We start from the raw sequence: 27,389 nt of genomic DNA, 5'->3' as shown, positions 1-27,389 counted from the left end.
TCAACCTGATTCCCACCCAGTCTCTGATCTTCTTGGAACTCCAGTTCGACTCGGCCGCACGGGTTCAGCTCCCGCCGTCAAGCCCTGCTCTCTGTCAACAGGAGTTCGTCTTCTTCGTCGTCCTGTTCTCTTGGTCGTCCTGTTCCAATTTCCATCTGTTTCTGCGTGGAAGTCATGGGTCAGATGGTGGCGGCCATGGAGGCCATCCCCTTCGCCCCATTTCATTGTCGACCGGTTTCAATTTACTCTTCTGGCCCGGTGAGACAAGTCTCCACTTCTTCCCTAGATCCTCTGGCCCTAGCTGTAGATGCCCTAGTGATCCCCTGGTCGCACTTCGTCCTCCCCTATTTTTTCCCTCCTCTTACTCTCCTTCCCAGGGTCCTGAGGAGACTCATAACGGAGGGCGTCCCCGCCATTCTCGTGGCACTGGACTGGTCCAGGTGTGCGTGCTATGTCAACGTTGTTTGCTAGTGGCCGACGTACCACTGTGCCTCCCAGTTCTGCCCGACCTGCTACTTCAGGGTCACCTTTGCCACACCAATTTACTGTTGATACATATGACTTTGTGGCGGTTGGAAGCGCGGTTCTAAGGGGCAAGGGGTTCTCTCCCCAGATATCTCACCATACATGGCGGTCCTACTTTCGATGGTGAGTCTCAATATTCTCCCCATTGTTTTCTCCCTTCCACGCCGCCTTTCCTTTTTTCAGTCTGGGCTGGAACAACGCTTGGCTCTCAGTTCCCTTAAGGGTCAGGTGTCTGCTCTCTCCATTCTCTGTGTCCCCTAACGTCTGACCCTCACATCCTCACTTTTCTGCAGGGTGTAGCTCATACGGTTCCGCTGTACAGATCCCCTACTCCCCCGTGGGATTTGAATCTGGTTCTCAGTGTTTTGCAGGGTGCTCCCTTCGAACTTCTCCGGGACATTTCTCTTCGTGTCCTCTCCTGGAAGGTGGCCTTCCTCATTATGGTCACTTCCATTAGGAGAGTTTCGAGGCTGGCGGCTCTCTCCTGCCATTCCCCCTACCTGGTCTTGCACCAGGACAATGTTTTCCATCCGGTCCCATCATTTTTGCCTTAGGTGGTCTCCGCCTTTCACCTAAAATGAGGATATCGTCCTCCCATCTTTTTACCCAGCTCGTCCCATCCCAGGGAACAGTTGCTTCATAGTCTTGACGTGGTACGGGTAATTCGGATTTACCTTTCGGTCACTTCATCCTTTCGCCAGTGTGACTCTTTCTTTGTGCTTACAGAGGGTCGTCGTAAGGGATTTCTTGCTTCAAAGGTGACCATTTTGCGGTGGATCAGTTCTACCATCTCGGAAGCTTACCTCTGCTAAGGGAAGACTCTGCCTTTCCTGGTTTCAGATCATTTCACTAGTTCAGTCGAGGCCTACTGGGCTCTCTGCAACAGGGCTTCGGCCTTGCAAGTCTGTAAGGTGGCCACCTGGTCGTCCTTGCACACTTTTTACAAAATTTTACCAGGTGCACACCTTTTGCGTCCGCTGACACTGGTTTGGGTCGCAAGGTGTTGCATGCGGCTGTGGCCCAGCCTTCCACCTGAGATGCTTGGGTTTTCTCCCACCCAGGGACTGCTTTGGGTACATCCAACGGTCTCTGTTTACCCCAATGGAGCCAACTGAGAAAAGTAGATTCTTATGCTTAGTGGAGCTGGAGTGTGTTCAAAGACAGGCAACCAGAGTAATACGGGGAATGGGGGGAGGACTACAGTACCCAGAAAGATTATCAGAATTAGGGTTATTTAGTTTAGAAAAGAGAAGGCTTAGGGGAGACCTAATAACTGTATAAATCAGGGGACCTTACAGAGATCTCTCCCATCATCTATTTGTACCCAGGACTGTATCTGTAACTAGGGGGCATCCTCTAAGTCTTTAGGAAAGGTTTCTACACCAGCATAGATGGGGGTTCTTTACTGTAAGAGCAGTGAGACTGTGGAATTCTCTGCCAGAGGAGGTTGTCATGGTGAACTCAGTAAAAGAATTTAAAAGGGGTCTGGATGCATTTTTGGAGAATAATAACATTACAGTTTATGGATTCTAGATCTATATGGACAGAAGGTTGATCCAGGGATTTATTCTGATGCCATATTTGGAGTCTGGAAATAATTTTTACCTCTAGTATGAGTTTTTTTTTTTTTTCCTTCAACTCAGTAGGGACTCATTAGGGTTATAGGTTGAACTTGATGGACGCTGGTCTTTTTTCAACCTTATGAAGTATGTTATTACTGTGAAATCTCTCTCTGGGAGTATCTATTGGGGGACACAGCACCCACCCATTTGTTCTAGTGTCCTTGGTTCGGTTGCCTGTCCAAGGGTTGGTTCGGTTATTTTTTGTGTCTGTGGTTTCCTTTTTTCTTTTTTTTCCCCCCTCTTTGCCTGTCGGTCTTCTCCTACTGCTTTGGGACTAAACTAATTTTAGTTCAGAGTCTGTAGGCGGGGTTTATCCTGCCAGGAGGGGCAGACTTTCTTTTTTTTTTTGCCTAGTGTCGACATCCTAGTGGCAGCAGCATATACCCATAGTCTGTGTCTCCAATGGATCCTCAGAGAGAAATATTTTACGGTAAGCATAAAAATCTACTTTTGTCACATCAAACTGCAAAAATTTTATAAAAAGCGATCAGTCACAAATGCCCAAACGACAGATCATGGTGCAAAAAATGAGCCGTTGCACATCCCCGAATACGGAAAAATAATAAAGTTAGAGGTGGTCAAAATAGGGCAATTTTAAAAGTACTGAGATTTTTTAAAAGCAATACAATAATAGAAATGTATGTAACATGGTATCATTATAATCGTATTGACCCAGAGAATGAAGAAAACATGTCATTTTTACCGTAAAGGTGTACAGCGTGAAAACGAATGACCCCCCCCCCCAAATTAGCAAAATGAGTTTTGTTTAAAATTTCCTTACACAAAAAAAATTGGAGGTTTACCATACATTTTCGGGTAAAATGAAACATGTCATTGCAGCTGGTCACTCAAAATAAGTAAGCCCTTATGGGTCTGTGAATGGAAATATAAAAGTTATGGATTTTAGAAGGCGAGGAGGAAAAAACGAAAACTCTAAAATAAAATTGGCTGTGTCCTTAAGTGGTTAAGAAGCATTGACTTATTTCATCATATGTTAAAGGGGAGATTGCTGCATAGGTAAAAAAAAGGTCTTACATTTTAACACCGCTAATTTTTCTTTTTTTGTCATCCTTTTAGTTGCTGCTGCAGGTGGTGGATCTGTCCTTAATGTAGCCGCATTGTTGGCCTCTGGGACTCAGGTGACTCCTCAGATAGCTATGGCAGCTCAAATGGCTGCGTTACAGGCCAAGGCATTGGCAGAAACTGGAATTTCTGTTCCTAGTTATTATAATCCAGCAGCAGTAAATCCAATGAGATTCGCAGAGCAAGAGAAAAAGCGGAAGATGCTTTGGCAAGGCAAGAAAGAAGGGGTAAGAAACAGTGTCGTACTTGGGAGTGAATTTATTACGACCGGCTTTTCATATGCTTGTCTAAAGGAAAGTGCACTGGAGCATGATATGCCAAATTTATTAAGAGGCTCAAGCCTACCCATGCATCATACTCTGAAAGTGATGCCAAGCTGGAGTAGATTTCTGATTTAAATGATGCCAATTGCTGGCGTAAATTTGCAGCAAATTTGCCATGCAGTAGGAGGTCATACCCCCTTCTGCTGCGTTTCACACACTTTTCCTAAAAGGTGAGTGTGGTGTAAAAAGGAAAAATCAGGAATTTTTGTGCAAGCCTCATTTTGGACAAAAACCTGCAACTCATGTACGCTAGATAACTGCCATACAAGCTTTGAAAAATTTTCTCTTGGTGTTTTCTATCAAAGGTGCAATGAGAAATGATTGTCTGAAATAATGCACAAATGTATCCATGTACACAGCCTTGACACCATTTTTGATGGTATAAATATTTAGGCCAGATTTATCTAAATGTGTGAGAGAAAAGATTGAGAGATTTTGCTCACAGCTAATCATTTGTAACGTAAAAAGGTCTGGTAAAGTCAAAGCTGAGCTGTAATTCTTTGCCCTGGTACTTCACACACCAGGACATACACTTACATCCTGAGCGGCATTCCGATGATGAAGCACGTGCAGGAGTTACACTTATTTAATAGACTAGGTGAAGACTGCCATGAGCAGCCATGCAGTTAGTCTCTGATGGAGAACTGCGATCTTGCTGTTCATAGTCACTAACCCTTTGGCTAGGTTTCCACTTGGGTTTTTTTCTGGCAGTTTTTGGAAAACTGCCACTGCAGTTTTTGAGCCAAAGTCAGAAGTGGATCCATAAGGGAGGAGAAGTATAAATCATTCCTTTATATGTCCTATTCCTTTTGAATACAATTCTGGCTTTGGCTCAAAAACTGCAGTGGCAATATTCCAAAAACTGCCAGAAAAAAAAACTAAGTGGAAACCTAGCCTTTAAGTGCTGCAATCATGGTACTTAAGCATCGCAGTGACAGGCCCCCTTCCCAACATGTATGTATGTATGCATGTTTGCCCGTTGATTGCTCCGTATGAGTCCCACCTGCTGATAGCCAGCTTACTAAGCCAGGCTGAATCAATAGATCACAATAGAATAGCATTATTCCGTGTTAACAAAATGTTTGCATGTAAATATCCCCTATGGAGACTTAAAGGTTTTTTTTAAAATAAAATACAGATAAGCCCCTCATTTTATTGTAAATAAAATCCAAAGTTCAAAATTGCTGATTTTTGGTCACATCCCATCCCCCCAAAAATATGACTTTTTGATCATGTTGTAATGTGCAAAAGTGGTAATAAGAACTACAGATCCTTCACAAAAAAAGGAGCCCTCATACAGCCTCGTAAACAGAAAAATGTTAATGTTAAGGTCAGAATTACAGCAATTAAATATATATTTATATATTTTTTTTTTTATATAATAGATAAGCATGTAACCATGGGTATCGTTTAAATCGTGTCAACCCACAGAATACATATCCTTTATAATATAAACTGCACTCTGTAAAAACAAATGCCCACACACCCTTTTTTTTTATTTTTGCCCAGCTTTACTAAAGTAAAGTTGCTGCTCCTTAGCAATAGACTGCTTTTTAGATTTTGTCAGCTGTACAGTTACAAAAGGGAAAATTGTTTTCCATCACTATTGAGATCCTGATGGAAGGGAAAAAATCCTTTATGGTATGTTCAAATTAATGGGTAAAATTTCATGTGAATTGACAGGGAAATGCTTGTTAAATACCTCTCAAATATAAATCAAAGTGGATTTGGATTTTGAAGTACAATGACAATTTCACATGGAATCTTTATCAAGCATTCACGTGTCAATTCTTGAGGCAGGATTCAAATCAGTGTCAGAAATTCCTGCTTACAAAATACTATGGGGGAGGGAGATTCATCAAAACCTGTGGAGAGGAAAAGTTTACCAGTTTCCCATAGCAACCAATCAGATTGTGTCATTCATTTCTCAGTGGCATTTTTTAAAATAAAGGCAATATGATTGTTTGCTATGGGCAGATGGTCCATTTTTTTCCCTCTGCACAGGTTTTGATAAATCTCTCCGTGTGCTCACATTGAAATCGGTGCAACTCAGATTCTGTACAGATTTTAAGTGGAATCTGCATCAGAATCCATGTGAAGTTTAGCTCTAGGATTTTTCTTTTAGGATAATAAGGGTTTTTTGTTTCGGATCTTTAATTCTTTGTTTTCATCCCCCACCGTGTTTAGGACAAATCACAGTCTGCTGAAATATGGGAAAAACTAAATTTTGGAAACAAGGACCAAAATGTTAAATTTAGGAAGCTAATGGGAATAAAGGTAAGTCATTTTGTATTATTTTTATTTAAAGTTTCATGTAAAGATTGTAGCTACTTTAACCCCTTAAGGACAGGGCGTTTTTCCGTTTTTGCTCTTTCGTTTTTTCCTCCTTACCTTTAAAAAATCATAACTCTTTAAATTTTGCACCTAAAAATCTGTATAATGGCTTATTTTTTGCGCCACCAATTCTACTTTGTAATGATATCAGTCATTTTACCCAAAAATCTACAGCGAAACGGGAAAAAAAATCATTGTGACACAAAATTGAAAAAATAAAGCCATTTTGTAACTTTTGGGGGCTTCCGTTTCTACGTAGTACATTTTTCGGTAAAAATGACACCTTATCTTCTCTAGGTCTAAACGGTTAAAGTGATACCCTACTAATATAGGTTTGATTTTGTATTACTTCAGAAAAAAATCATAGCTACATGCAGGAAAATTTATACGTTTAAAATTATCCTCTTCTGACCCCTATAACTTTTTTATTTTCCCGTGTTCAGGGTGCGATGAGGGTTCATTTTTTGCGCCGTGATCTGAAGTTTTTGTCAGTACCATTTTTGCATTGATCTGACTTTTTGATCGCTTTTTATTCATCTTTTCATGATATAAAAAGGGACCAAAAATTTATTTTGGACTTTGGCATTTTTTTGCGCGTACGCCATTGACCGTGCAGTTTAATTAGCGGTATATTTTTTAAATTTGAACATTTCCAAATTAAAATACCACATATGTTTATTTTTGTTTTTATTTACACTGTTTTGTTTTTTTGTTTTTATTGGAAATGCCGGGTGATTCAAACTTTTATTAGGGGAAGGGATAATTCAAAGGGTTAATTATTTTTTTACACTTTTCTTTTGCAATATTATAGCCCCCATAGGGGGCTATAACATTGTATTTACTGATCTTTAACACTGTTCAATGCATCTCCATAGAGATGCAATGATCAGTGTTTTCGACAATTGATTGCTCAAGCCTGGATCTCAGGCTTGAAGCATTCAATCGGCGATCGGACTGCAGGAAGGAAGGTAAGAGACCTTCCTCCTGTAGTACAGCTGTTCGGGATTTAAGGGGTTAAATATAAGTGATTGTAAGGACCTCTCTCTCTTAAAAAATAAAAATAAAAATTTTTAATCTGTTAAAACCTGTCTGATTTGCCCATAGCAACTAATAATTTCACCACACCAACTTGAGAAATTAAAGCTGAGCTGTTGGTTGCTATGGGAAAATCAGGCAGTTTGTTTCCTACTAATGTATGAATACATTGAAAAGTAGGTATTCTCTTTCCCCTGTCTGTAGTGTCTCCCTACACAGTGTGATGCTGATCAATGCTTTGTTGAAAGTTAGGTATTCATTAACACAGTTATGGCGCTTTTTGTTTGTTTTCTAGGAAAATTCTTAGTCAAAAATTCAGGTATTGAAAATGTAAAAATGTATTATGCCACATGGTGCACATAGTTCTGTGCATGTCATTTACATTTGTTGTCCTATCATAACAGGCAGGTCCAATAAGAATACCCCCTTTAACCCCTTAACGACGCAGGACGTATATTTACATCCTGCGCCAGCTCCCACGATATGAAGCGGGATCGCGCCGCGATCCCGCATCATATCGCGTCGGTCCCGGCGCTCATCAACGGCCGGGACCCGCGGCTAATACCACACATCGCCGATCGCGGCGATGTGCGGTATTAACCCTTTAGAAGCGGCGGTCAAAGCTGACCGCCGCTTCGAAAGTGAAAGTTACCCGGCTGCTCAGTCGGGCTGTTCGGGACCGCCGCGGTAAAATCGCGGCGCCCCGAACAGCTTGCAGGACACCGGGAGGGCCCTTACCTGCCTCCTCTGTGTCCGATCGGCGAATGACTGCTCCGTGCCTGAGATAACACTGATCACAGGCGTGTTAATACACACTTGTGATCAGGATGAAAGATCAGTGTGTGCAGTGTTATAGGTCCCTATGGGACCTAAAACACTGCAAAAAAAAAAGTTTTAATAAAGGTCATTTAACCCCTTCCCTAATAAAAGTTTGAATCACCCCCCTTTTCCCGTAAAAAAAAAGTGTAAATCAATAAATAAACATTTGTGGTATCGCTGCGTAAATGTCCGAACTATAAAAATATATCATTAATTAAACCGCACGGTCAATGGCGTACGCGCAAAAAAAATTCAAAAGTCCAAAAAAGCGCATTTTTGGTCACTTTTTATACCATTAAAAAATGAATAAAAAGTGATCAAAAAGTCCGATCAAAACAAAAATCATACCGATAAAAACTTCTGATCACGGCGCAAAATACCGCCCTGTACGTGGAAAAATAAAAAAGTTATAGAGGTCAGAAAATGACATTTTTAAACGTATAAATTTTCCTGCATGTAGTTATGATTTTTTCCAGAAGTGCAACAAAATCAAACCTATATAAGTAGGGTATCATTTTAACCGTATGGACCTACAGAATAATAAGGTGTAATTTTTACCAAAATATGCACTGCGTAGAAACGGAAGCCCCCAAAAGTTACAAAATGGCATTTTTTCTTCGATTTTGTCGCACAATGATTTTTTATCCATTGCGCCGTGCATTTTTGGGTAAAATGACAAATGTCACTGCAAAGTAGAATTGGTGACGCAAAAAATAAGCCATAATATGGATTTTTAGGTGGAAAATTGAAAGGGTTATGATTTTTAAAAGGTAAGGAGGAAAAAACGAAAGTGCAAAAACTGAAAAACCCTGAGTCCATAAGGGGTTAAAAATATGCCTTAACCCCATCAGCAGTCATGTAGTATCTATGTGCTGTGAGATCACGTACTTGCGCAGTAAGATCTCACAGTCCATATGCCTGTCAGGCATAGCAGTGCACTTAGGGGCTAGGGAACCTAATATACTCATTTGTATATTCCTATTTATGTCCTTATCATCTTAACAGTACAGTGAAGGGGAAAAAGAAGTTGTGATCAGTGTCGCTATTATGATTATTATTCCGGCAGGTTAGTATAGAGGACCCTGCTCTCAGATTCCATTTAAATTGTTTTAAGGTGTTGATTGATTTTCATTTTATATGCTTTAGACATTGTAATACATATAGCATACCTTTCGTAAAGAAGTCCACACAGACAACTCTGAGGGTACTGCCATCCTATGGAGAGGAAATGTACTTCTAAATTATTCTCATCTTAAAGTCCTTTAAAAATTGTCTGCACACATCGCATAATATAGAAACACGTCTAGTCACACGGTTTATACATAGTATTGTTATTTAAAGCAAATTTTTCTGTAGTATATTTTAGTACAGCACTAAATGGTGAGTGAGCTTGCTGTTGTTTCTACAATATGATATATATTTGGTCATCTTTTCTTGTACTAGAGTGAAGATGAAGCTGTGACAAGTACTGCGGAATCAGAAAGTTTCAGAACCTTAAAGCAACAAGAAGAAGTTTTTAGAAACTTGGATGCTCAATATGAAATGGCAAGATCACAGACCCATACGCAAAGGGGCATGGGCTTGGGCTTCACATCATCAATGCGAGGGATGGATACAGTCTAGAGAAAATATAAGGATTATCCACTTCTTGGATCTTTTCCATAGTTCATGTTCTTGTAACCAAAAAAGCTAGACTTCTAGCTTGCATGGATGTTGCATTGACTTTAACTTATTAAAAAAAATCATTTTTGTAAATATCAGTGATACTGGTGTTAGTGATATCAGATTTTGTCTTTTTCCATGAAATGACAATAGTGGGTTATTTGTTTTACCATTTGGACATCGAAGTGAACATAACGCTTTGTTCCTGCTGTGTGACTCCTAAAGCAGGTCTGATATCATTGCTAAATGTACACAAATGTTGTGAAAATTTCCACAAACAAAATTTGTGCCAGAATAATTCTGGATGTTGATAAAAATGTTTATTACTCTGTTTTAGGTATGTTTACATTTTGTTTAGATGTCTCCTGTCAGATAGCACATATGTTTCAATATGCTTTTGTTCTATACACTTGTAAATCTAAACTTTAAAAAAAAAGGCCTTCATAAGAGCTGGGTTTTTTGTTTTTTTTTATATACACAGACGATACATCCTTTATATCATATTTGTGTTTTAGGTTAATCTTGTTGAGTTAACAAAGACCCTGGCTTGCTAAGGTGCTTGTCACTAATTGAAATAATTTCTGCCCATGCATTCTGTTGCTTGAGTATTCTACTCCTTAAACAAGCAAAAAAGAGTGTTGGAGAATAAACATATCAAAATCTTCTAGTTTCCTTTTTTTGTATGCATTTTTTAAAACTGTTGACTATGGTTCAGATTTAAAGTGTAAAATTTGTTTATACACAATGGCCTAGATATATCAATCTGCCGAAAGCACAACTCTCTGGTTTTGCCCATAGCAACCAATCACTCAACAAATAAATTGGCCCCACGAGGAAGGGAGGGTACACTATAGACAAACAATTGTGCCCATAAGGCACTTAAAGGGGTATTCCGAAATCTAACATTTTATCCGTTATCCAAAGGATAAGATGTCTGGTCGCGGGGGGCTTGCCGCTGGGACCCCCTGCGATCTAGCTGCCGCACCCACATAGACATGAATGAATGGAGGGAGCTTGGCATTAGTTACATAACATCTCAAGTCCCGGAAACTTCTGAAACTGAAGACGCAGCTCCGCATACAATGCGGTTGCTGAAGCGAGATTGTGGGGGGTCCCTTTGGTGGGCCCTCTGCGATCAGACCTCTTATCCCCTATACTTTGGATAGGGGAAAAATTTTTAGATCCTGGAATACCCCTTTAATCCCTCTTGTGCCCTTCTCCCATAAAACTTAGCATTTATTGATACTTCTAAAATAATCAATTGAACAGAGGATAAAAATTAAAAACACAACTACTTCCACTGGTATTATAGGTCCACTATCCTCTCCAGTGTATCGCTGGGGAGGATAGTGGAACTATTTTACCAGTGGAAGTAGTTGTTTTTAATCTTTATCCTCTGTTCAATTGAGTATTTTAGAAGTATCAATAAATGCTAAGTTTTATGGGAGAAAGGCACAATTGTTGGTAGCAACCAATCACAGCTCAGAGCTTGTTAAAATGGCTGAACTTTGATTGGTTGCTATGAGTAAAACCAACTGTTTTTGCTCTGAGGCAGATTTATAAATGTAGGCCAAGATATTCGCACTGCATTCAGTCATCTTGTAATGCTTTTAAAAAAAAACAAAAAAAAACAGCTGGATATCTGTGGCTAAGCATTGGAGCTAGAGATGAGCGAACTTACAGTGATTGGATTCGTCACGAACTGCTCGACGGTTGCTGATCCTAGCTGGTTACCTGCCCTTTTGCTACATTGTCCATCTCGAGTTGCTGCATATAGAAGGTACCAGTGCCACTAGCTTTTTCTTTGTTTTTTATTTATAGTTGTTGACTTTAGCCTGCATTAATTAGCTCAGCTTTCAGGCGCTCCGGTGGGCTGGAGACTCTCTTCTAAGACTGTATCCACCTTTTCCACCCACCGGAGCACCTGAAAGCTGAGTTAATTAATGCAGGCTAAAGTCAGCAACTGCCGAGACGTTTGTGACGAATCAAATTACTGTAAATTTGCTCATCTATAATTGGAGCCTTACAAATGTGTCCTAAACCAGCCTGAAATTGAAGCCCATAAACTGCATAAAATTTCTTTAAAGTTGAATACCTTTTTGTTTTTTCCAGGATTATTATAAAATTAAGTACAGCCTGCAAACAGCCTAAAAAAAACTTCCCCTGGAATCTGCCACTGCTGCAGCATCTCATTTAGATCTGCTGCTACTATTTTATATACAGTCATGGCCGTAAATGTTGGCACCCCTGAAATTTTTCAAGAAACTAAAGGATTTCTCAAAGGATTGCAGTAACACTTGTTTTGCTAAACACGTGTTTATTCCCTTTGTGTGTATTGGAACTAGAGATCAGCGAACTTACAGTAAATTCGATTCGACACGAACTTCTCCGCTCGGCAGTTGATGACTTCCTGCGTAAATTAGTTCAGCCTTCAGGTTCTCCGGTGGGCTGGAAAAGGTGGATACAGTCCTAGGAAAGATCCTACAGTCTCCTAGGACTGTATCCACCTTTTCCAGCCCACCAGAGCACCGGAAAGATGAACAAATTTATGCAGGAAAAGTCATCAACTGCCGAGCTGAGAAATTTGTGACGAATCAAATTTACTGTAAGTTCGCTCATCTCTAATTGGAGCTAAACCAAAAAATGGAGGGGAAAAAAAAGCATATTGGACATAATGTCACACCAAACTCCAAAAATGGGCTGGACAAAATTATTGGCACCTTTTTAACTTAATATTTGGTTGCACACCCTTTGGAAAATATGTAACTGAAATCAGTTGCTTCCTATAACCATCAATAAGCTTCTTAAACCTCTCAGCCGGAATGTTGAACCACTCTTCCTTTGCAAACTGCTCCAGGTCTCTTATTGGAAGGGCGCTTTTTCCCAACAGCAATTTTAAAGGGGTATTCCAGGCAAAACTTTTTTTTTATTTTTTTATATATATCATCTGGCTCCGAAAAGTTAAACAGATTTGAAAATTACTTCTATTAAAAAAAAATCCTTCCAATAGTTATTAGCTTCTGAAGTTATCTGTCTAACTGCTCAATGATGATGTCACGTCCCGGGAGCTGTGCATGATGGGAGAATATCCCCATAGGAACTGCACAGCTCCCGGGACGTGAGTCATCAGAGAGCCGTTAGACAGAAAACAACAACTCAACTTCAGAAGCTAATAACTATTGGAAGGATTAAGATTTTTTAATAGAAATAATTTACAAATCTGTTTAACTTTCCGGAGCCAGTTGATATATAAAAAAAAGTTTTGGCCTGGAATACCCCTTTAAGATCTCTCCACAGGTGTTCAATGGGATTTAGATCTGGACTCATTGCTGGCCACTTCAGAACTTTCCTGTGCTTTGTTGCCATCCATTTCTGGGTGCTTTTTGATATGTTTGGGGTCATTGTCCTGCTGGCAGACCCAAGATCTCGGACGCAAACCCAGCTTTCCAACACTGGGCTGTACAGTGCGACCCGATTCCGTTGGTAATCCTCAGATTTCATGATGCTTTTTTATGTCTGTGTGTCAGCAGTGGGGTCCTCTTGGGTCTCATGCCATAGCGTTTTATTTCATTTCATTTAAATGTCGACGGATAGTTCACACTGACACTGCTGCTCCCTGAGTCTGCAGGACAGCTTGAATATCTCTTTGTTTGGGGCTGCTTATCCACCATCTGGACTATCCTGCGTTGACACCTTTCATCAATTTTTTTTTTTTTTCTTCTGTCCAAAAATTTCTTGATAAATTTGCGCACTGTGGAGAAAGGCAAATCTAGATCCAGAGATAGACTTGTAACCTTGAGATTGTTATTTTTTCACAATTTTGGTTCTCAAATCCTCACAGTTCTCTTCTTTCTGATGTTCATGCTTAGTGTGGCACACAAACACACAATGCAAAGACTAAGTGAACTTCTCTCCTTTTTATCTGCTTTCAGGTGTGATTTTTAGATTGCCCAGACCTGTTATTTGCCCCCAGTTGAGTTTAAAGGAGCATCACATGCTTGAAACAATCATATTTTTTGACAATTTTGATAGGGTGGCAATAATTTTGTCCAGCCCATTTTTGGAGTTTGGTGTGACATTATGTCCACTTTGCTTTTTCCCCACTTATTTGGTCTAGTTCCAATAGACACAAAGGGAATAAACATGTGTACAGCAAATCATGTGTTACTGCAATCCTTTTCTGTGAGAAATGTTTCATTTTCTAGAAAAATTTCGGGGGTGCCAACATTTACTGCCATGACTGTATGTTTGCTATGGGGATTTTCTCCTACTCTGGACAGTTCCTAAAATAATTTCCTCTGTAGTATTCAGCAGCTAATAAGTACTGGAAGAATTAAGATTTGTTAATGGAAGTAATTTACAAATCTGTTTAACTTTCCGGCACTAGTTGATTTAAAAAAAAAAGTTTTCCACCGGAGAATGCCTTTAAGCATGCTGGGAGCTTTTAGCCTTTAGCTGTTGCAAAACTACAACTCCCAGCATGCCCACACATCCTTTGTAATTTTGCAAGAGCTGGAGGCACACAGCTGGAGAATACACAGCTCTAAAACAGAGTTTTACAAAGCTTGTACCTCCCAGCTGTTGTAAAACTACAACTCCCATCATGGGAGTTGTAGTTTAGGAACAGCTGAAGGCTGTAGTGGTGCATTGGTGATCTCCTATACTAGATACCAACATGCTTTACAGCAGGTACCCAGTATGCTGCAGAATACAGAGTAGTCTGTCTGCATAAGGGTACGTTCACACTGCAGAATTACATGCAGCGAACTGTACCATTCGTTTGAATGGATCTTCCGTGCGACCCGTCCACATTGTGGAATTTAATAATTTTTTTATTTTTATTGTAACTTGAGTTTTCAACAAAAAATCATACAAACATCAATTGTCAGGGAGAGTAAGTCCCTAACAGGTAAGAGGAACATCAACGAAAACAGCATTACTTCACGTTTGAACATCAAAAATCAAGAAATATAACAATTTCGCCTGGCAGTCATCCAGGTCAGTGAAAGCCATCTCTAAACGCAGCACATTACACCATGAGTGAATAGCGGTGTCCTTTATCAGGGACGCATACAAGTGGGCTATAAACATGGGAAATACAAAAGGGGAAAGGAGACACAAAGGGGTGTATGAAGGTAGGAACAGGGAGAAAAAGTAATAAGAAAAGAGGTCTAATCAGGTGAGCAGGAGTCAGGGAGGTTGCCTATCTGTGAATCTGTCCTATGGGTCCCACACCGAGAAGAATTGCTGGGTGGTGTTATTTAAGGAAGCCGTAAGAGACTCCAGGGAACAGATCTCCCTCACCCTGGCAATTAGCTCAACTTCAGATGGGGGTAGAGTCTGCTTCCAGTGCTTGGCGATGAGGGTCTTGGCCGCCAAGCACTGGAAGCACTGTTTTTCTATCGCCTCCACTGGAGGACACAGACTATGGGTACATGCTGCTGTCTCTAGGAGGTTCGACACTATGGCAACAAAAGTCAGTTCCTCCCAGCAGGGTATACCCGCCCACAGGCACCTGAGGTAATCGGTTTAAGTTTAGTGTCTAAGGAGGTAGACACGGTCTGGAGTTCTCTCCAGACCAGGTCTCATTTTTTATTTTCCTAGTTAGGGAATGTGTTTTTATTATTCCTTTTTCTTTCCTGTTTTCAGGTGGGGACTCAGGAACATCGCGTTCACTGTTTCCCCATTGCGAGAGGTGGCAGGCATCTTGGATGTACTGTTAACCCCCTCTCGCCAATGGTCAGCGCCTGGGGTTGTACCTCATGGGTCCGGGTCCCCCATCTTTCCCTGCTTGTCTCGCTTTTCAAGCCCAGCATGATGCAGGTGACAAAATGCTGACTGAAGACTTCATGACTGAAGACTTCATTAGGTAAGTTCTTCTGACTGAAGGTGAGTATATTTCTCCCTTTTCTTGCAGGTCTTAGGATTCTTCATCCTTTGGAGACCCGCTACTTCAGCCCACTCCAGGAACACTGCCGACTCCTCCTGCGCTCTCAGTGAGCACGGCCCCTATCTCTGGCCATATCGCTCACCGCGCCGGAACTCAGCCCTGCTCTCCTGTGCTCTCCTGTCGGCAGCAGTTACTTTCATTTCGGCAGCGGAGCACTGCCGACTCCTCCTGCGCTTTCAGTGAGCGCAGCCCCTATCTCCGGCCATATCGCTCACTGCGCCGGAACACAGCCCTGCTCTCCTGTCGACAGTGGCGTTTTTCTTTATGGAAGCGAGGACGCCATTAGAGCCTGGCCATTTTCCTTCTCTGGCCGCGGGCCCTTGTCGGGCTTTAGCCCCGCCCACTCACAGCCGCGGGAATCCTTCTCTCTCTCCTCTGTATGCGGCCAGTCCCTTGCTCTGCCAATCAGCGCTAAGCGCGTGCAGAGGGTTTCTAAGGGCCAATAAGTGGCGCCCTTTGGCTAGGCCGGTCTCTCTCTCTCTCCCTCTCCCTCTCCCTCTCCCTCCCCCTCCCCCTCCCCCTCCCCCTCTCCCTCTCCCTCTCCCTCTCCCTCCCCCTCCCCCTCCCCCTCTCCCTCTCCCTCTCCCTCTCTCTCTCTCTCTCTCTTTCTCTCTCTCTCTCTCCCGCTCTCTCCCCTCAGCCGTGCAGTGCTCCTCACAGCTGCTACCTTATTGGGGACACATACACTGAGTGAGCAGTTTCTCTTTAAATAAATACATTTAAATAAATCAATAAATATATAAGAATGGATGTGTCCGAGCCCAGAACTGTCCCTCCTGCTGGACAGATACCACGGGCCTGGTCATCTATTGTTCTTGCAGGGGTTAGCAATTCTACCATACTTGGTTCTGCTAAACCCACTTGTTCCGCCTGCACCACTGCTTCCCCTGCTATTTCTACCACTCTCCCATTCTATATCGACTTGGCTCAGGTGACAGCCTTGGAGAGGTCCGCCCTACCCTGGCCCTCCAGAGGGACCCGCTCTCCCCCTATACTAACCACTCTCACAAGCGTCATATAGGTTTTTCATCTGACTCGCCTCGTTCCCATTCACCTGGGGAACTTGTGGATGGAGTTTCCGATTGGATACATCATGGTGCACTCATTGGTTTCGGCCATAAGAGACGCCTTCCATCTAGAGGACCCAGGAACTTCGGACATGGCTCCAGAAGTTTCCTTTCACAGAGGACAGCACGGATATGCCTGATGTGGTGTACTCATTGGTTTCGGCCATAAGAGACACCTTCCAGCAAAAGGACCCAGGAACTTCGGACGTGGTCCAAAAGTTTCCTCTCATCAGGATCTTCGGACGTGGCTCCAGAAGTTTCCTTTCATAGAGGACCGCACGGATAATCCTGATGTGGTGTACTCATTGGTTTCGGCCATAAGAGACACCTTCCAGCTGAAGGACCCAGGAACTTCGGACATGGTCCAGAAGTTTCCTCTCATCGTGCCCGACCTCTTCCAGGGCTGCCTCACCTCGTTCCCATTCAACTGGAGGACTTGTGGATGAGGTTTCTGATTCGGCCTCCGACTCAAAGGAACGCACGGATGCCTGGTGTGGTGTACTCATTGGTTTCGGCCATAAGACACACCTTCCATCTAAAGGACCCAGGAACTTCAGACGTGGCTCCAGAAGTCTCCTTTCTTCGTGCCCGATCGGCACCTAAGACTTTCAGCTCTCACGCTGAATTTTACGCCCTGCTGATATCCGCCTGGAGGCACCCTGTCAAGAAGGTTCAAGCGCGGTATCCCTTCGCCATGGACCTCATTGCTCATTGGACCTCCTCTTCAACTGTGGATCTACCGGTCTCCCGCCTCTCTAAGGCGCCTACCCGGCTGTTGGCTGCTGCGGTTGCCTTTAAGGATCCAGCGGACATGAAGGTGGAGACTTTGGCAAACCTTGCCTTTGAGACAGCAGGTTCTTCCTGCTTTTGCTTCAGCCTGGGTGTCAAAGGCCCTTTCAGTATGGTCTCCCAACTCCGCCAGGGTAGTCTTCAAGATCCCTCTAGAGGATTTGTTTAATCTAGCTCTCCGATGCTCCGCAGCTGGAGATTTTCTGTGTTCTGCTTCCATGCCCAGCCACTGTGCTGTCTTTGCCACAAGCTACCTGGTAGCCACCGTCCCTCCTTATGACTTAAAGCCTGGAATGTGCACGCCGCCTTCAGGAAGTGAGGCGACGGGTGGAGAAGAGTTCTTTATTACCTCTGGATAAGGCTCACAGAACCGCTTTCCGTCGTAAGTCCTCCTTCTGGTTCTGCGGACCTTTGGTACCATCAAGGGGTACCAACAAAGGGTCCAGCCAGGCGCTTTCACGGGAAGAGGGCTCCTATCCCGGAGGTCGGCTATCGTTTACGTCCGTTTGGCGGTCCCATCAGGCACCCGTAGGCCTTCCTCGGTCTGAAGGGTTGCCCCCACCCGCCGACCTTTCTCGGGTGGTTGGTCGCCTCTTACTCTTCTGGGACGCCTGGACTACGCACATTCAGGACTTCTAGGTCAGGGATGTGGTAGTCAACAGATACAGGATCGAATTTGCTTCCCTTCCTTGGGATTGCCTTTTTCTTTCCTGGACCCTCCGGTTCCCCTCTTTAGCGAAAGCAGTTCGGGACGCCCCAGCTCCTTTTTTTCGCCAGGGAGTAATTGTCCCGTTTCCTTCAGGGGAATGTTTTCAAGGGTTATTCCAACCTCTTTGTGGTCCCCAAGAAAGGCGTTTCTGTTCGCCCACTCTTGGTTCTCGCGTATCTCAGCCAGCATCTTCTGCCTTCCATCCCGAATTGTGTCTCTCCGTTCGGTGCTGGTGTCCATGGTTCACGGGGAGTTTTCATTCCTCGGTGGACATCAAGGATGCCTGCATCCACATCTCATTTGTTTCCCGGTCATCAGCGGTAGCTCCACTTTGCAGTTCCAGATGATCATTTCCTATTGTGGCTCTCCATTTCGGTCTGACCACTTCTCCGCGGACCTTTCACAAAGTCCTGTGATAGCCCCTACTTGGACGACCTCCTTATCAGAGCTCCAGCCAGGGCCCAGATCCTTGAGAGTCTTAGTCTCAACCTCCAGACCTTGTCTCACTTCGGTTGGGTGTTCAATCGGGACAAGTCCAACTGCTCTGGTGGGGCTCCAGTTCGACGTAGCCTTTACCCGCTTTCGTTTCTGACGACCAGTCGGCTGACTCTCTTATCTAGAGTCCGATAACTTCGGCACCCTGCTCCAGTTTCCATTCGCTTTTGCATGGATGTCCTGGATCGGTTAGTGGCGGCCATGGAGGCCGTGCCATTTGCCCAGTTTCATCACCGACCTCTTCAACTGGTGATTCTCTTCTGGTGGGACAGGTCTCCATTGTTTCTCGACCGCAAGATCGCTGTGGGGGCCTTGGTCCCCCGAGAAGCCCTTTTCCCCTTCAATATGTTTGGGCCTAGGGCAATTCTTTCTTGGCTTGCTTCTTGGGAAATTCCCTTTGGGGCGGAACTCAGGTTCCGGCATCTCAGCGATCTTCATTCTGGATGTTTCTGGGATGTGGTCTTTCTCAGACGGTCCTCAGCCGTCCAAGGCAAGTGGTCCCTACTTCCGGAGGTGTTTGCAGTGATCTGCAACCTCTGGGGCGCTCCAGGCGTGGACCTCTGCGCGTTCCACCACAACCAAACCGTTCCCTTCTATTGGTCGGACTTTGCCCTTCCTTATCTGTTTCCTCCCCTTCCTCTCCTTTTGGGGTCCTGAGGCATCTCACAGCAGAGGGCATTCCCGCCATTCTCGTGGCCCAGCCTTTCCCCGGCAGGCGTGGTACGTCGTCATGGTCAGGCTCCTGAACGACTTACCGCTGCGCCTTCCCTATCGTCCAGACCTCCTGTATCAGGTCTCCTGGGCCACCTCTATTTACCGTCTCTGCTTTTGACGGCTTGGCTGTTGAGACAGCGGTTCTGAGGACCCGCGGTTTCTCTTCCCAAGTGGTTTGCACCATGCTGAGGGCTCGCAAGCCTTCCCCTGCAAAGATTTACCACGATACCTGGTGGTCTTATTTCTGTTGGTGTGACACTCAGCCTTTTTCTTCGGTCGTGGTTGGCTTCAGCTCCCTTAGGGGTCAAAGGTTCGGCCGTTTCCATTCTTTTCCAACGTTCTCTGGCGTTCAATTATCATGTCCGAACCTAGTTCAGGGAGCGGCACAAGCTGCCCCTCCTTATCAGTCTTCTTTTTTCCCTTGGGACTTGCTCTGGGTCTTAGATGCCCTGCAAGGCCCCCCTTTTGAACCTCTCAGGGACATTTCACCTCCTTCCCCGGAAGATGGCATTCCTTATTGCTCTTCCCTCTCTTAGGAGGGTGTCAGAGCTGGCAGCTCTCTCCTGCAGTTCTCCTTTCCTGGATGTATACCATGGCAAGTAGTTTTGTTTTCCGTCCAGGTCCGTCCTTCGTACCTGATATGGTTTTGACTTTTTCATCTCAATGAGGACATCGTCCTTCCGTCCTTTTGTCCGGCCCCTTCTCATCCCTGGAAGCGTTTGTTCCACAACCTGTTGTGGTCGTTGGACAAGACAACCATTTTGGAAGCTTACCGCTGCAAGGGGAAGATCCACCCTTCAGGGTTTTTGTTCATTCCATCCGTTTTTCGGGTCATCCTGGGCCTCCACTACGTGGCTTCGGCCTTGCAGTTCTGTGAGGCGTCCACGTGGTCGTCTTTGCACACTTTCTCAAGGTGCTACCAGATTCATGCCCTCACATCAGCTGATGCTACTCTGGGCCGTAAGACGTTGCAGGCGGTGATGGTCCATCCGTCCACCTGTCTGATTCCTTACCCACCCAAGGGACGGCTTTGGTACGTCCCATAGTCTGTGTCCCCCAATGGAGCCGATAGAGAAAAGGAGATTTTTATGCTTACCGTAAAATCTCTTTCTCGAAGGATCCATTGGGGGACACAGCTCCCACCCTGTTCTGGTGTTTCTATTTCAGTTATCTGTCCGAGGGTGTGTTCAGTTACCTTTTCTTCTGGTTGCTCGGACAGTCTGTGTTTTTTTTTTTTTTTTTTTTTTTTTTTTTTTCTGGACCTGTCGGTCTTCTCCTATTGCTCTGGGACTAAAACTGATTACCTCAGGTGCCTGTGGGCGGGTATACCCTGCTGGGAGGAGCCGACTTTTCTTGTTGCCATAGTGTCGAACCTCCTAGAGACAGTAGCATATACCCATAGTCTGCGTCCCCCAATGGATCCTTCGAGAAAGGGATTTTACAGTAAGCATAAAAATGTCCTTTTTTTTTAGCCAAGGCTCTAGTCCACAGGTGCAACAAGTAAACTAAGGGATCTAGAGGAACTAGGACACCCAGGACCTCATAGAGCAACCTCTGGACAACCCTCCAATACGGGCTTATTAGCAGACAAGACCAGAATATGTGGAAGACATCGCCCAATCCAACACCACATCTCCAACACTGGGGGGGAGAGGGGATATCAGGGTTCAGTTTATTGAGCAGGACTGGGGTGTGGTACCATCCCATTATCATTTTGTACTGCATCTCTTTGTAAGCTGTACTGATAGAGGCCCGCTCTCAGATAAACCTCCACTGGGGGAACGTAATAGTGGTTGCAAAAGCATCCTCCCATTGGATCATATATCAGTGAGATGGAGGGGTGTCATCCAGAGGGGAATGAGTAAGGCATAAATGTTCGAGAGTAGTCCCTTAGTCTGAGGCACACTCCTACACAGCCTCTCAAAGTTCGGCGGGAGTGACAGGCAACGTCCCCTTCCTCGGGCATAAGTAGTGTCGAAGCTGAGTATAGTGGGTCAATTCAGAGGCTGGGAGCTCCCATCGCTCAACCATCCGCTCGAAGGAAAGGAGGGTGCGCATGACTGGGTCTACAACATCTGCCCAGCAAAAAAGACCGTGGGGACCCCAGACCCGGACCATAGAAGTAAGCCCCGGTGGAAAGTCAGGGTGATATAGAAAGGATGAACCTTCGCGAACAATAGGTCCAAACATATTTAGAAAACGACATAGAACCGCCAGGTGGCGTAAGTGGGCCGCCCAATAATATTTTGTTACATCCGACACTCCCAATCCTCCAGAGAGTCGACATGGGGAGTCAATGTCTCTTAGCGTCCCAGATGAAACGAAAAATAGCCTTTTGAAATTAGCGTAGTGCAGCTAGGGGGACTCGCACCGGCAATGTTTAGAAAAAATAGAGTAGCTTAAGGAGGATGGTCATCTTGACGACCGCAATACGTCCGAAAAAAGAAATGTAATGAGATCTCCATTTATCTAGCTGTGTACGCAGTTCTCGATAAAAGGAGGGAAAGTTGGCAGAGTATAAAGTAGAATAGCTAGGAGACAGTGAAACCCCCAAGTATCATATAGCTTTAGGGGACCATCGGAAAGAATAGTTGGCCTGAAGGAGGGCTATGACAGGAGAAGGGAGATTAAGAAGCATAGCCTCAGACTTGTTGAGGTTGACTTTATAACCCGAAACCAGACCGTATACATGTAGAAGTTTATAGAGTGAGCGCAAAGACATGAGAGGGTTAGTAAGTGAGAGCAGTACATCGTCTGCAAAGAGGCAAATCTTGAAGGTTCTATCATGAAGGGACACCCCAGAGGTATTCGGGTCCTCCTGGATCGAAGCGGCCAACGGCTCTACACATAATGCAAAGATCAGGGGGGACAGTGGACAACCCTGTCTAGTACTGGTATGGATAGTAAAAGGCGAGGAAGAAGCAGTCGGGAGTTTGAGGGAAGCAGTAGGAGTGGCATAGGGACCCCGCAGTGCTGTGAGGAAATTTCCAGTAATCCCAAATTTGAGTGGCAAACATAAACGGTCAACCCAGCCTTTCAAAGGCCTTCTCAGCATCTAAGCTCAAAATCAAGGCCTGCTCAGATCTCCTGTTGAGAAGATCTATGAGGTCTATAACCCTTCTCGTATTGTCCCCGCCCTGTCTACAAGAGATAAAACCGACCTCACTTCCGGTTCCGGCGCGCGGATGTGAGGAGCGACGAGAGAGAGCTCCGGCCAGACCGCTTCGTCCACCCGCTCCTGACACCTTATCCAGCAATTTTTACATACCTATCTGGGGCCAGAGGTTAGTGGAGTACGGTGGGCGCTAGATGGACCGCTTTGTACAAAGGAGCATGGACGGGCAGGGCCAGAGAGCGGGAACTCAGTTACAGCCCTGTGGAGAGTTGGAGGCCGGGAAGATAGCGGCGATTCGCGCCCCTGCCGGAGCGCTCCCCATCACTCCACTCACTGAAAAAGCGGGATCGCTGTCAAGCCTGCTGGCTGGGTCGGAGGAAGCCTTGATTCCGGGACTGCCGTTCTCATTTCAGTCATTGGCTACTCTAATGGCTGCGGAGGTAACGAAAAATCTCCTGCCTGACCTAAAACTACAAATTGATACCTCTATTGCCTCTGCCCTTACCCATATTCAGGGAGAGGTGTCCCTTCATACCTCCCAGATAGCTGACCTGGAGGAGCGGATGAATGTAATGGAGGAGGAGATGATGTCTGCCAAACAGAAACTGCAGCAGTCTGCTTGCCTCACTAAAGCTCTGCAGGAAAAGACAGATGATTTGGAAAATCGCTCCCGCAGGAGCAACCTGAGACTGGTGGGCTTACCGGAATCGATACCGTCTCATCAATTATGCGCCATTTGTGCGGAGGAACTGCCACAAGCACTGGGCATTAAAGCTAAAGCTGCAGTGGAGAGAGCTCATAGACTGGGCCCTATAAGACAACCTGCTGCCTCTTCTGCTGCTGCTGCTGCTGATAACAGACCAAGACAAGTGATCACAAAATTCTTGAACTATGCAGACAAGGCTTTGATTCTCTCTACCTACAAAAAGTTGACATCTCCTCTGATGATACGTGGTCACAAGGTGTTGCTGTTTAATGATTTTTCGGCAGAGGTGGCAAAGAGGCGCAAGGCGTTTTCATCAGTTTGCTCACAACTGGTAGCTCAGCAGAGAAAGTTCACTCTACAATACCCTGCAGTGCTTCTTGTTTTCAAATTGGATGGCACTACTGAATCTTTTACTACGCCTGAGGATGCTATGGCGGCGTTGAATCTGAGAGCCGCAGTTGAAGGGAATGCTTTGTTGGAGACAAATAAGAGACAACGCCATAAAAGCCCTCCTAATCCACCAGTAGCGATGGAGTGACTTCACCTGACCTGACTTTGACTGGTTTCGGGGACTGCGGATTTTCTTATCTATGGACTCGTGTGACCTTCTCCTTGGGACGCTCTTTCCTTGGACTATGATGGACTGCCTCCTGATCCTCCTCGACAGAACGTGAGAGATGTACTGTATCCCGCTTTTATTTTTCTTTTTTATTCTATTCTGGACTTTGTGACTGTTCATTGAGCTCATGCTGATTATTTTACAGTTATGGGCTGCTCGGGACTAATTTTGGCAGCTTAGATACCTGGGTGCTCACTTTTCCCTTTCCCCGCCCTCCCCCCACCTCTCCTCTTCTCCTTTCCCCGCCCTCCCCCCACCTCTCCTCTTCTCCTTTCCCCATTTCCACTGCAGAAGGGCACAAGACAGGGGTGCCCCCTCTCACCCCTGCTTTTTAACTTGGCCTTAGAGCCGCTGGCACAGTATTTTATTCAGCACAGCATCTATGAAGGTATTATGGTGGGGTCGGAGGAGGTTCGAATTAGCTGCTTTGCTGATGATATACTGCTATATCTAAACGAACCAGAGACTCAGTTGCCAGCTGTTTTTAGAGCCTTGTTCACTTTTGGCTCTTTATCGGGCTACAAGGTGAATTTAGATAAAAGTCAACTGCTATTTTTAGGTTCAGGATCTCATGATCCTGCCCGGGTGCCCTTGGTTCAAGTGGCTCAGAAATATATCTCTTACTTAGGTATAAAGCTAGGTTGCACTCCACTCTCCCTGTATACTCTAAATTATCCCCCTTTGTTTGCGAAAATCGAGGGTGAGCTGAGCAGATGGCAGAACCTGCCTCTCCCTTTCTATGGTAGGGTTCAATTAATTAAAATGATGAGCTTCCCGAAAATTCTCTATCCGCTGCAGACAATCCCCCTGTTGTTACGCCATACTGATGTTCGAAGGCTCCATGCTAGTTTTACAAGGTTTATTTGGGTGGGTAAACGCCCAAGAGTAGCTTATGACACTTTATGTCTAGCAAGAGAGAAGGGGGGATTACAAATGCCTAATGCTCGTCTATATAATTTGTCAGCTATTTTTAGACATGTCCGGGACTGGATTTTTGATACCGCTCACTTCTCAAACACGCCTTTAGAAAAGGGTCTCTGCTGGGTTCACTGTCCACTCTGTTTCACTTACCTTATAAAGATATCCCTAGCTCAATAAGAAGGAATGTACTATTTAGTGATACTTTGGCAACGTGGAAAGCGCTCTGTAGATTGTGTGGGATGCCTTGGTGTCTTTCTACACCCTTTTAGCTGTGGAGCACCCCTGCGCTTGGTCACTGTGCCAATAGTCCAGTAGGCAAACATTGGAAGTCGCTTGGTATTACTAAGTTTGATGATTTCTTGACTGAATCCACTGGGGTGATCATGGGCTGGGGGGAATTCCAGAGCAAGTATACCCTTCCCGACTCTCATCAGTGGCTGTATAATCAATTATGCTAATTTTTTCATGGTGTGGTGAGAGGTTATGCGACGGTAGAGAAGCCTAATGATTTTTGGCAAGTTATTGGGGAGCACACAGTCCCACCGTTCCCTTTCGCTGATCTACGCAACCTTCAGGGATATAGCGTTAAAGGGAGGGGGGACCACGGCTCTTGACAAATGGTCCTCTAAACTTGGTGACTCTGATATTCCCCCCTGTTTATTGGAGGGCTTATTGGCTGTCAATGGCTCTACCCCCAGTGCACAATTAAGAGAAATTCAGTGGCGTATTCTGCACAAGGCTACGTATTGTTAGGATTCGGCAGGCTGGATGTGGATCCTCTGTGTCAGCGAGGGATTGGCGTGGACCGTACCGGTGGACCGGTTCTAAGCTGCTAGTGGTATTCACCAGAGCCTGCCGCAAAGCGGGATGGTCTTGCTGCAGCGGTAGCAACCAGGTCGTATCTACCGGTAACGGCTCAACCTCGCTGACTGCTGAGAAGGCGTAGCAGAAGGTCAGGGCAGGCGGCAAGGTTCGTAGTCAATGGTAATAGCAGAAGGTCTGGAAACACAGGTATGGCAATCACAAGAAACACTTTCACTAGGCACAAGGGCAACAAGATCTGCCAATGCTGGGAAGGGGAAGTGAGGTTATATAGAGCAAGGAGCAGGTGGAAGCTAATTACAGTGATTGGGCCAGGCACCAATCAGTGGTGCACTGGCCCTTTAAATCTTAGAGAGCTGGCGCGCGCGCGCCCTAGAGAGCGGAGCCGCGCACGCCAGGACGTGACAGCCGGGGACCGGGACAGGTGAGTAGCTTGGGATGCGATTCCCGAGCGGGCGCGTCCCGCTATGCGAATCGCATCCCCGCCGGCAATGTCAGTGCAGCGCTCCCGGTCAGCGGGTCTGACCGGGGCGCTGCAGAGAGGAAAACGCTGCGAGCGCTCCGGGGAGGAGCAGGGACCCGGAGCGCTCAACGTGACACGTATGCATTTAAATGGAGGGGCACACCACCCCCGTCTCCATTCCTCACACATTGTCCGATATGTCAACTACAGGGTGCTGACCTATGGCATTGTTTGTGGGAATGCCCGCAGTTGTCGAAATTGTGGTCTGACCTATCTTCTTTAATATTGACCATTTGGGATAGACATTTGCCGTTCTCCCCAGAACCATACATTTTTCACTATCTACCTATCAGAGAATCGAATCCTCCTGATAGGGGCAAAATGCCCAAAGGTGTACACTTACTTATCTTGATTACTAAATTGTGGTTGCTTAGACATTTGCTCCAACCTACCGTGCCGACAATCGCGGAAATCTTGAAGGAATATCATTCTGTACTACATAGAGAGATGTTATTGTCCATAAGATGCTCAGAGATGCATGCAAAGACCTTTTTTAATAAATGGAAACGTTATTTGCAATATTTACCTGATGTCGGCGAACGTCACAGGATAATGGCATATTTTAAACATACCACATGGTATTTAACTGAGGCTCTCAAGGGCACACTTGGTAATCTAGAACTACCGTCTTAATATTGTATGATTCTCTACATCCTTGGTTTTCTATGGGATCCCACTCTTAGAACTCTCTGTCTGCATAATATATAGTCTGACCTTAGGTGGCCGGTATCCTAAATGGGCACGACACTGTACTCTGGGTGGGGATGGTGCAGCTTTCCTCGGGAGATTTGAGGTTTTGTTTCATAGTTGTTGCTTATTATTTCCTATATTTTGGAGGTAATCCTCCATATTACGAAAATGGATCTAGACAATACTCTCTGACCTATTATCCTGACAATGTATTGTTGTTCACTATTCTGACTGTTTACAATGCACCTTTGTCATATATGCTTTGTACATGTTCTGGATCCGTGAATAAACTATGTTTAAAAACAAAACAAAAACAAAAACAAAAAACGACCTGATCCTTATGTACAAGGGTAGGCATAAATGCACAGAGGCGGGAGGCCAGCACTTTAGAGAACAATTTCAGGTCAGAGTTTAAAAGAGCTATAGGCCTGTAGCTGGAGCAATCGTGAGGGTCTTTGCCAGGCTTAGGGATAAGCGTGATCAAGGAGTGCAAGAAGGACTGCGGGATACCATCACCATTCAAAAAGGAATTGAACAGAGATATTAGCTTAGGGAGAAGAATAGAAGAATAGGTCTTGTTGTAGAGATAAGTGAAGCCATCGGGCCCCGGGGAGCGACCCATCGGCAAGGACTTAAGTATTTCAGTCAATTCCTCAACAGTGACAGGAGCATTAAGAGATTCCCTGTCAATCACTGAGAGAACCGGTAAGCTGCACTTAGAAAGAAAGGAGTCCAGTGCCCTGGCCCTCTCCCCTGGGTCCACAGGAAGTTGAGAAGGAAGAGAATACAGTTTGGAGTAATATTCCTGGAGTAGGCGGGAGATGGAATCAGGATGATAATGAAGGGTGCCCGCTGAGTCTCTCAGG

At 45.0% G+C, this 27,389-nt stretch overlaps 1 protein-coding gene across 3 annotated transcripts in view; it reads left to right on the top strand.

Moving 5' to 3' along the window:
* RSRC2 (arginine and serine rich coiled-coil 2) overlaps nt 1-10,066 on the top strand; it is a 28,219-nt gene extending 18,153 nt beyond the window's left edge. For all 3 annotated transcript variants that reach the window (XM_056535336.1, XM_056535344.1, XM_056535354.1), the window contains 3 exons: nt 3,225-3,457; nt 5,741-5,830; nt 9,185-10,066. In XM_056535336.1, coding sequence (XP_056391311.1) covers nt 3,225-3,457; nt 5,741-5,830; nt 9,185-9,364 — 503 coding nt within the window. In that variant the 3' untranslated portion in view covers nt 9,365-10,066. The remainder of the gene's footprint in view (nt 1-3,224; nt 3,458-5,740; nt 5,831-9,184) is intronic.
* Nucleotides 10,067-27,389: the final 17,323 nt, after the last annotated feature.

The sequence above is a fragment of the Hyla sarda genome, chromosome 1 (assembly GCF_029499605.1).
Source record: "Hyla sarda isolate aHylSar1 chromosome 1, aHylSar1.hap1, whole genome shotgun sequence".
NCBI classification, from domain to species: domain Eukaryota; kingdom Metazoa; phylum Chordata; class Amphibia; order Anura; family Hylidae; genus Hyla; species Hyla sarda.
This window is presented reverse-complemented; position numbering and strand designations above follow the sequence as displayed.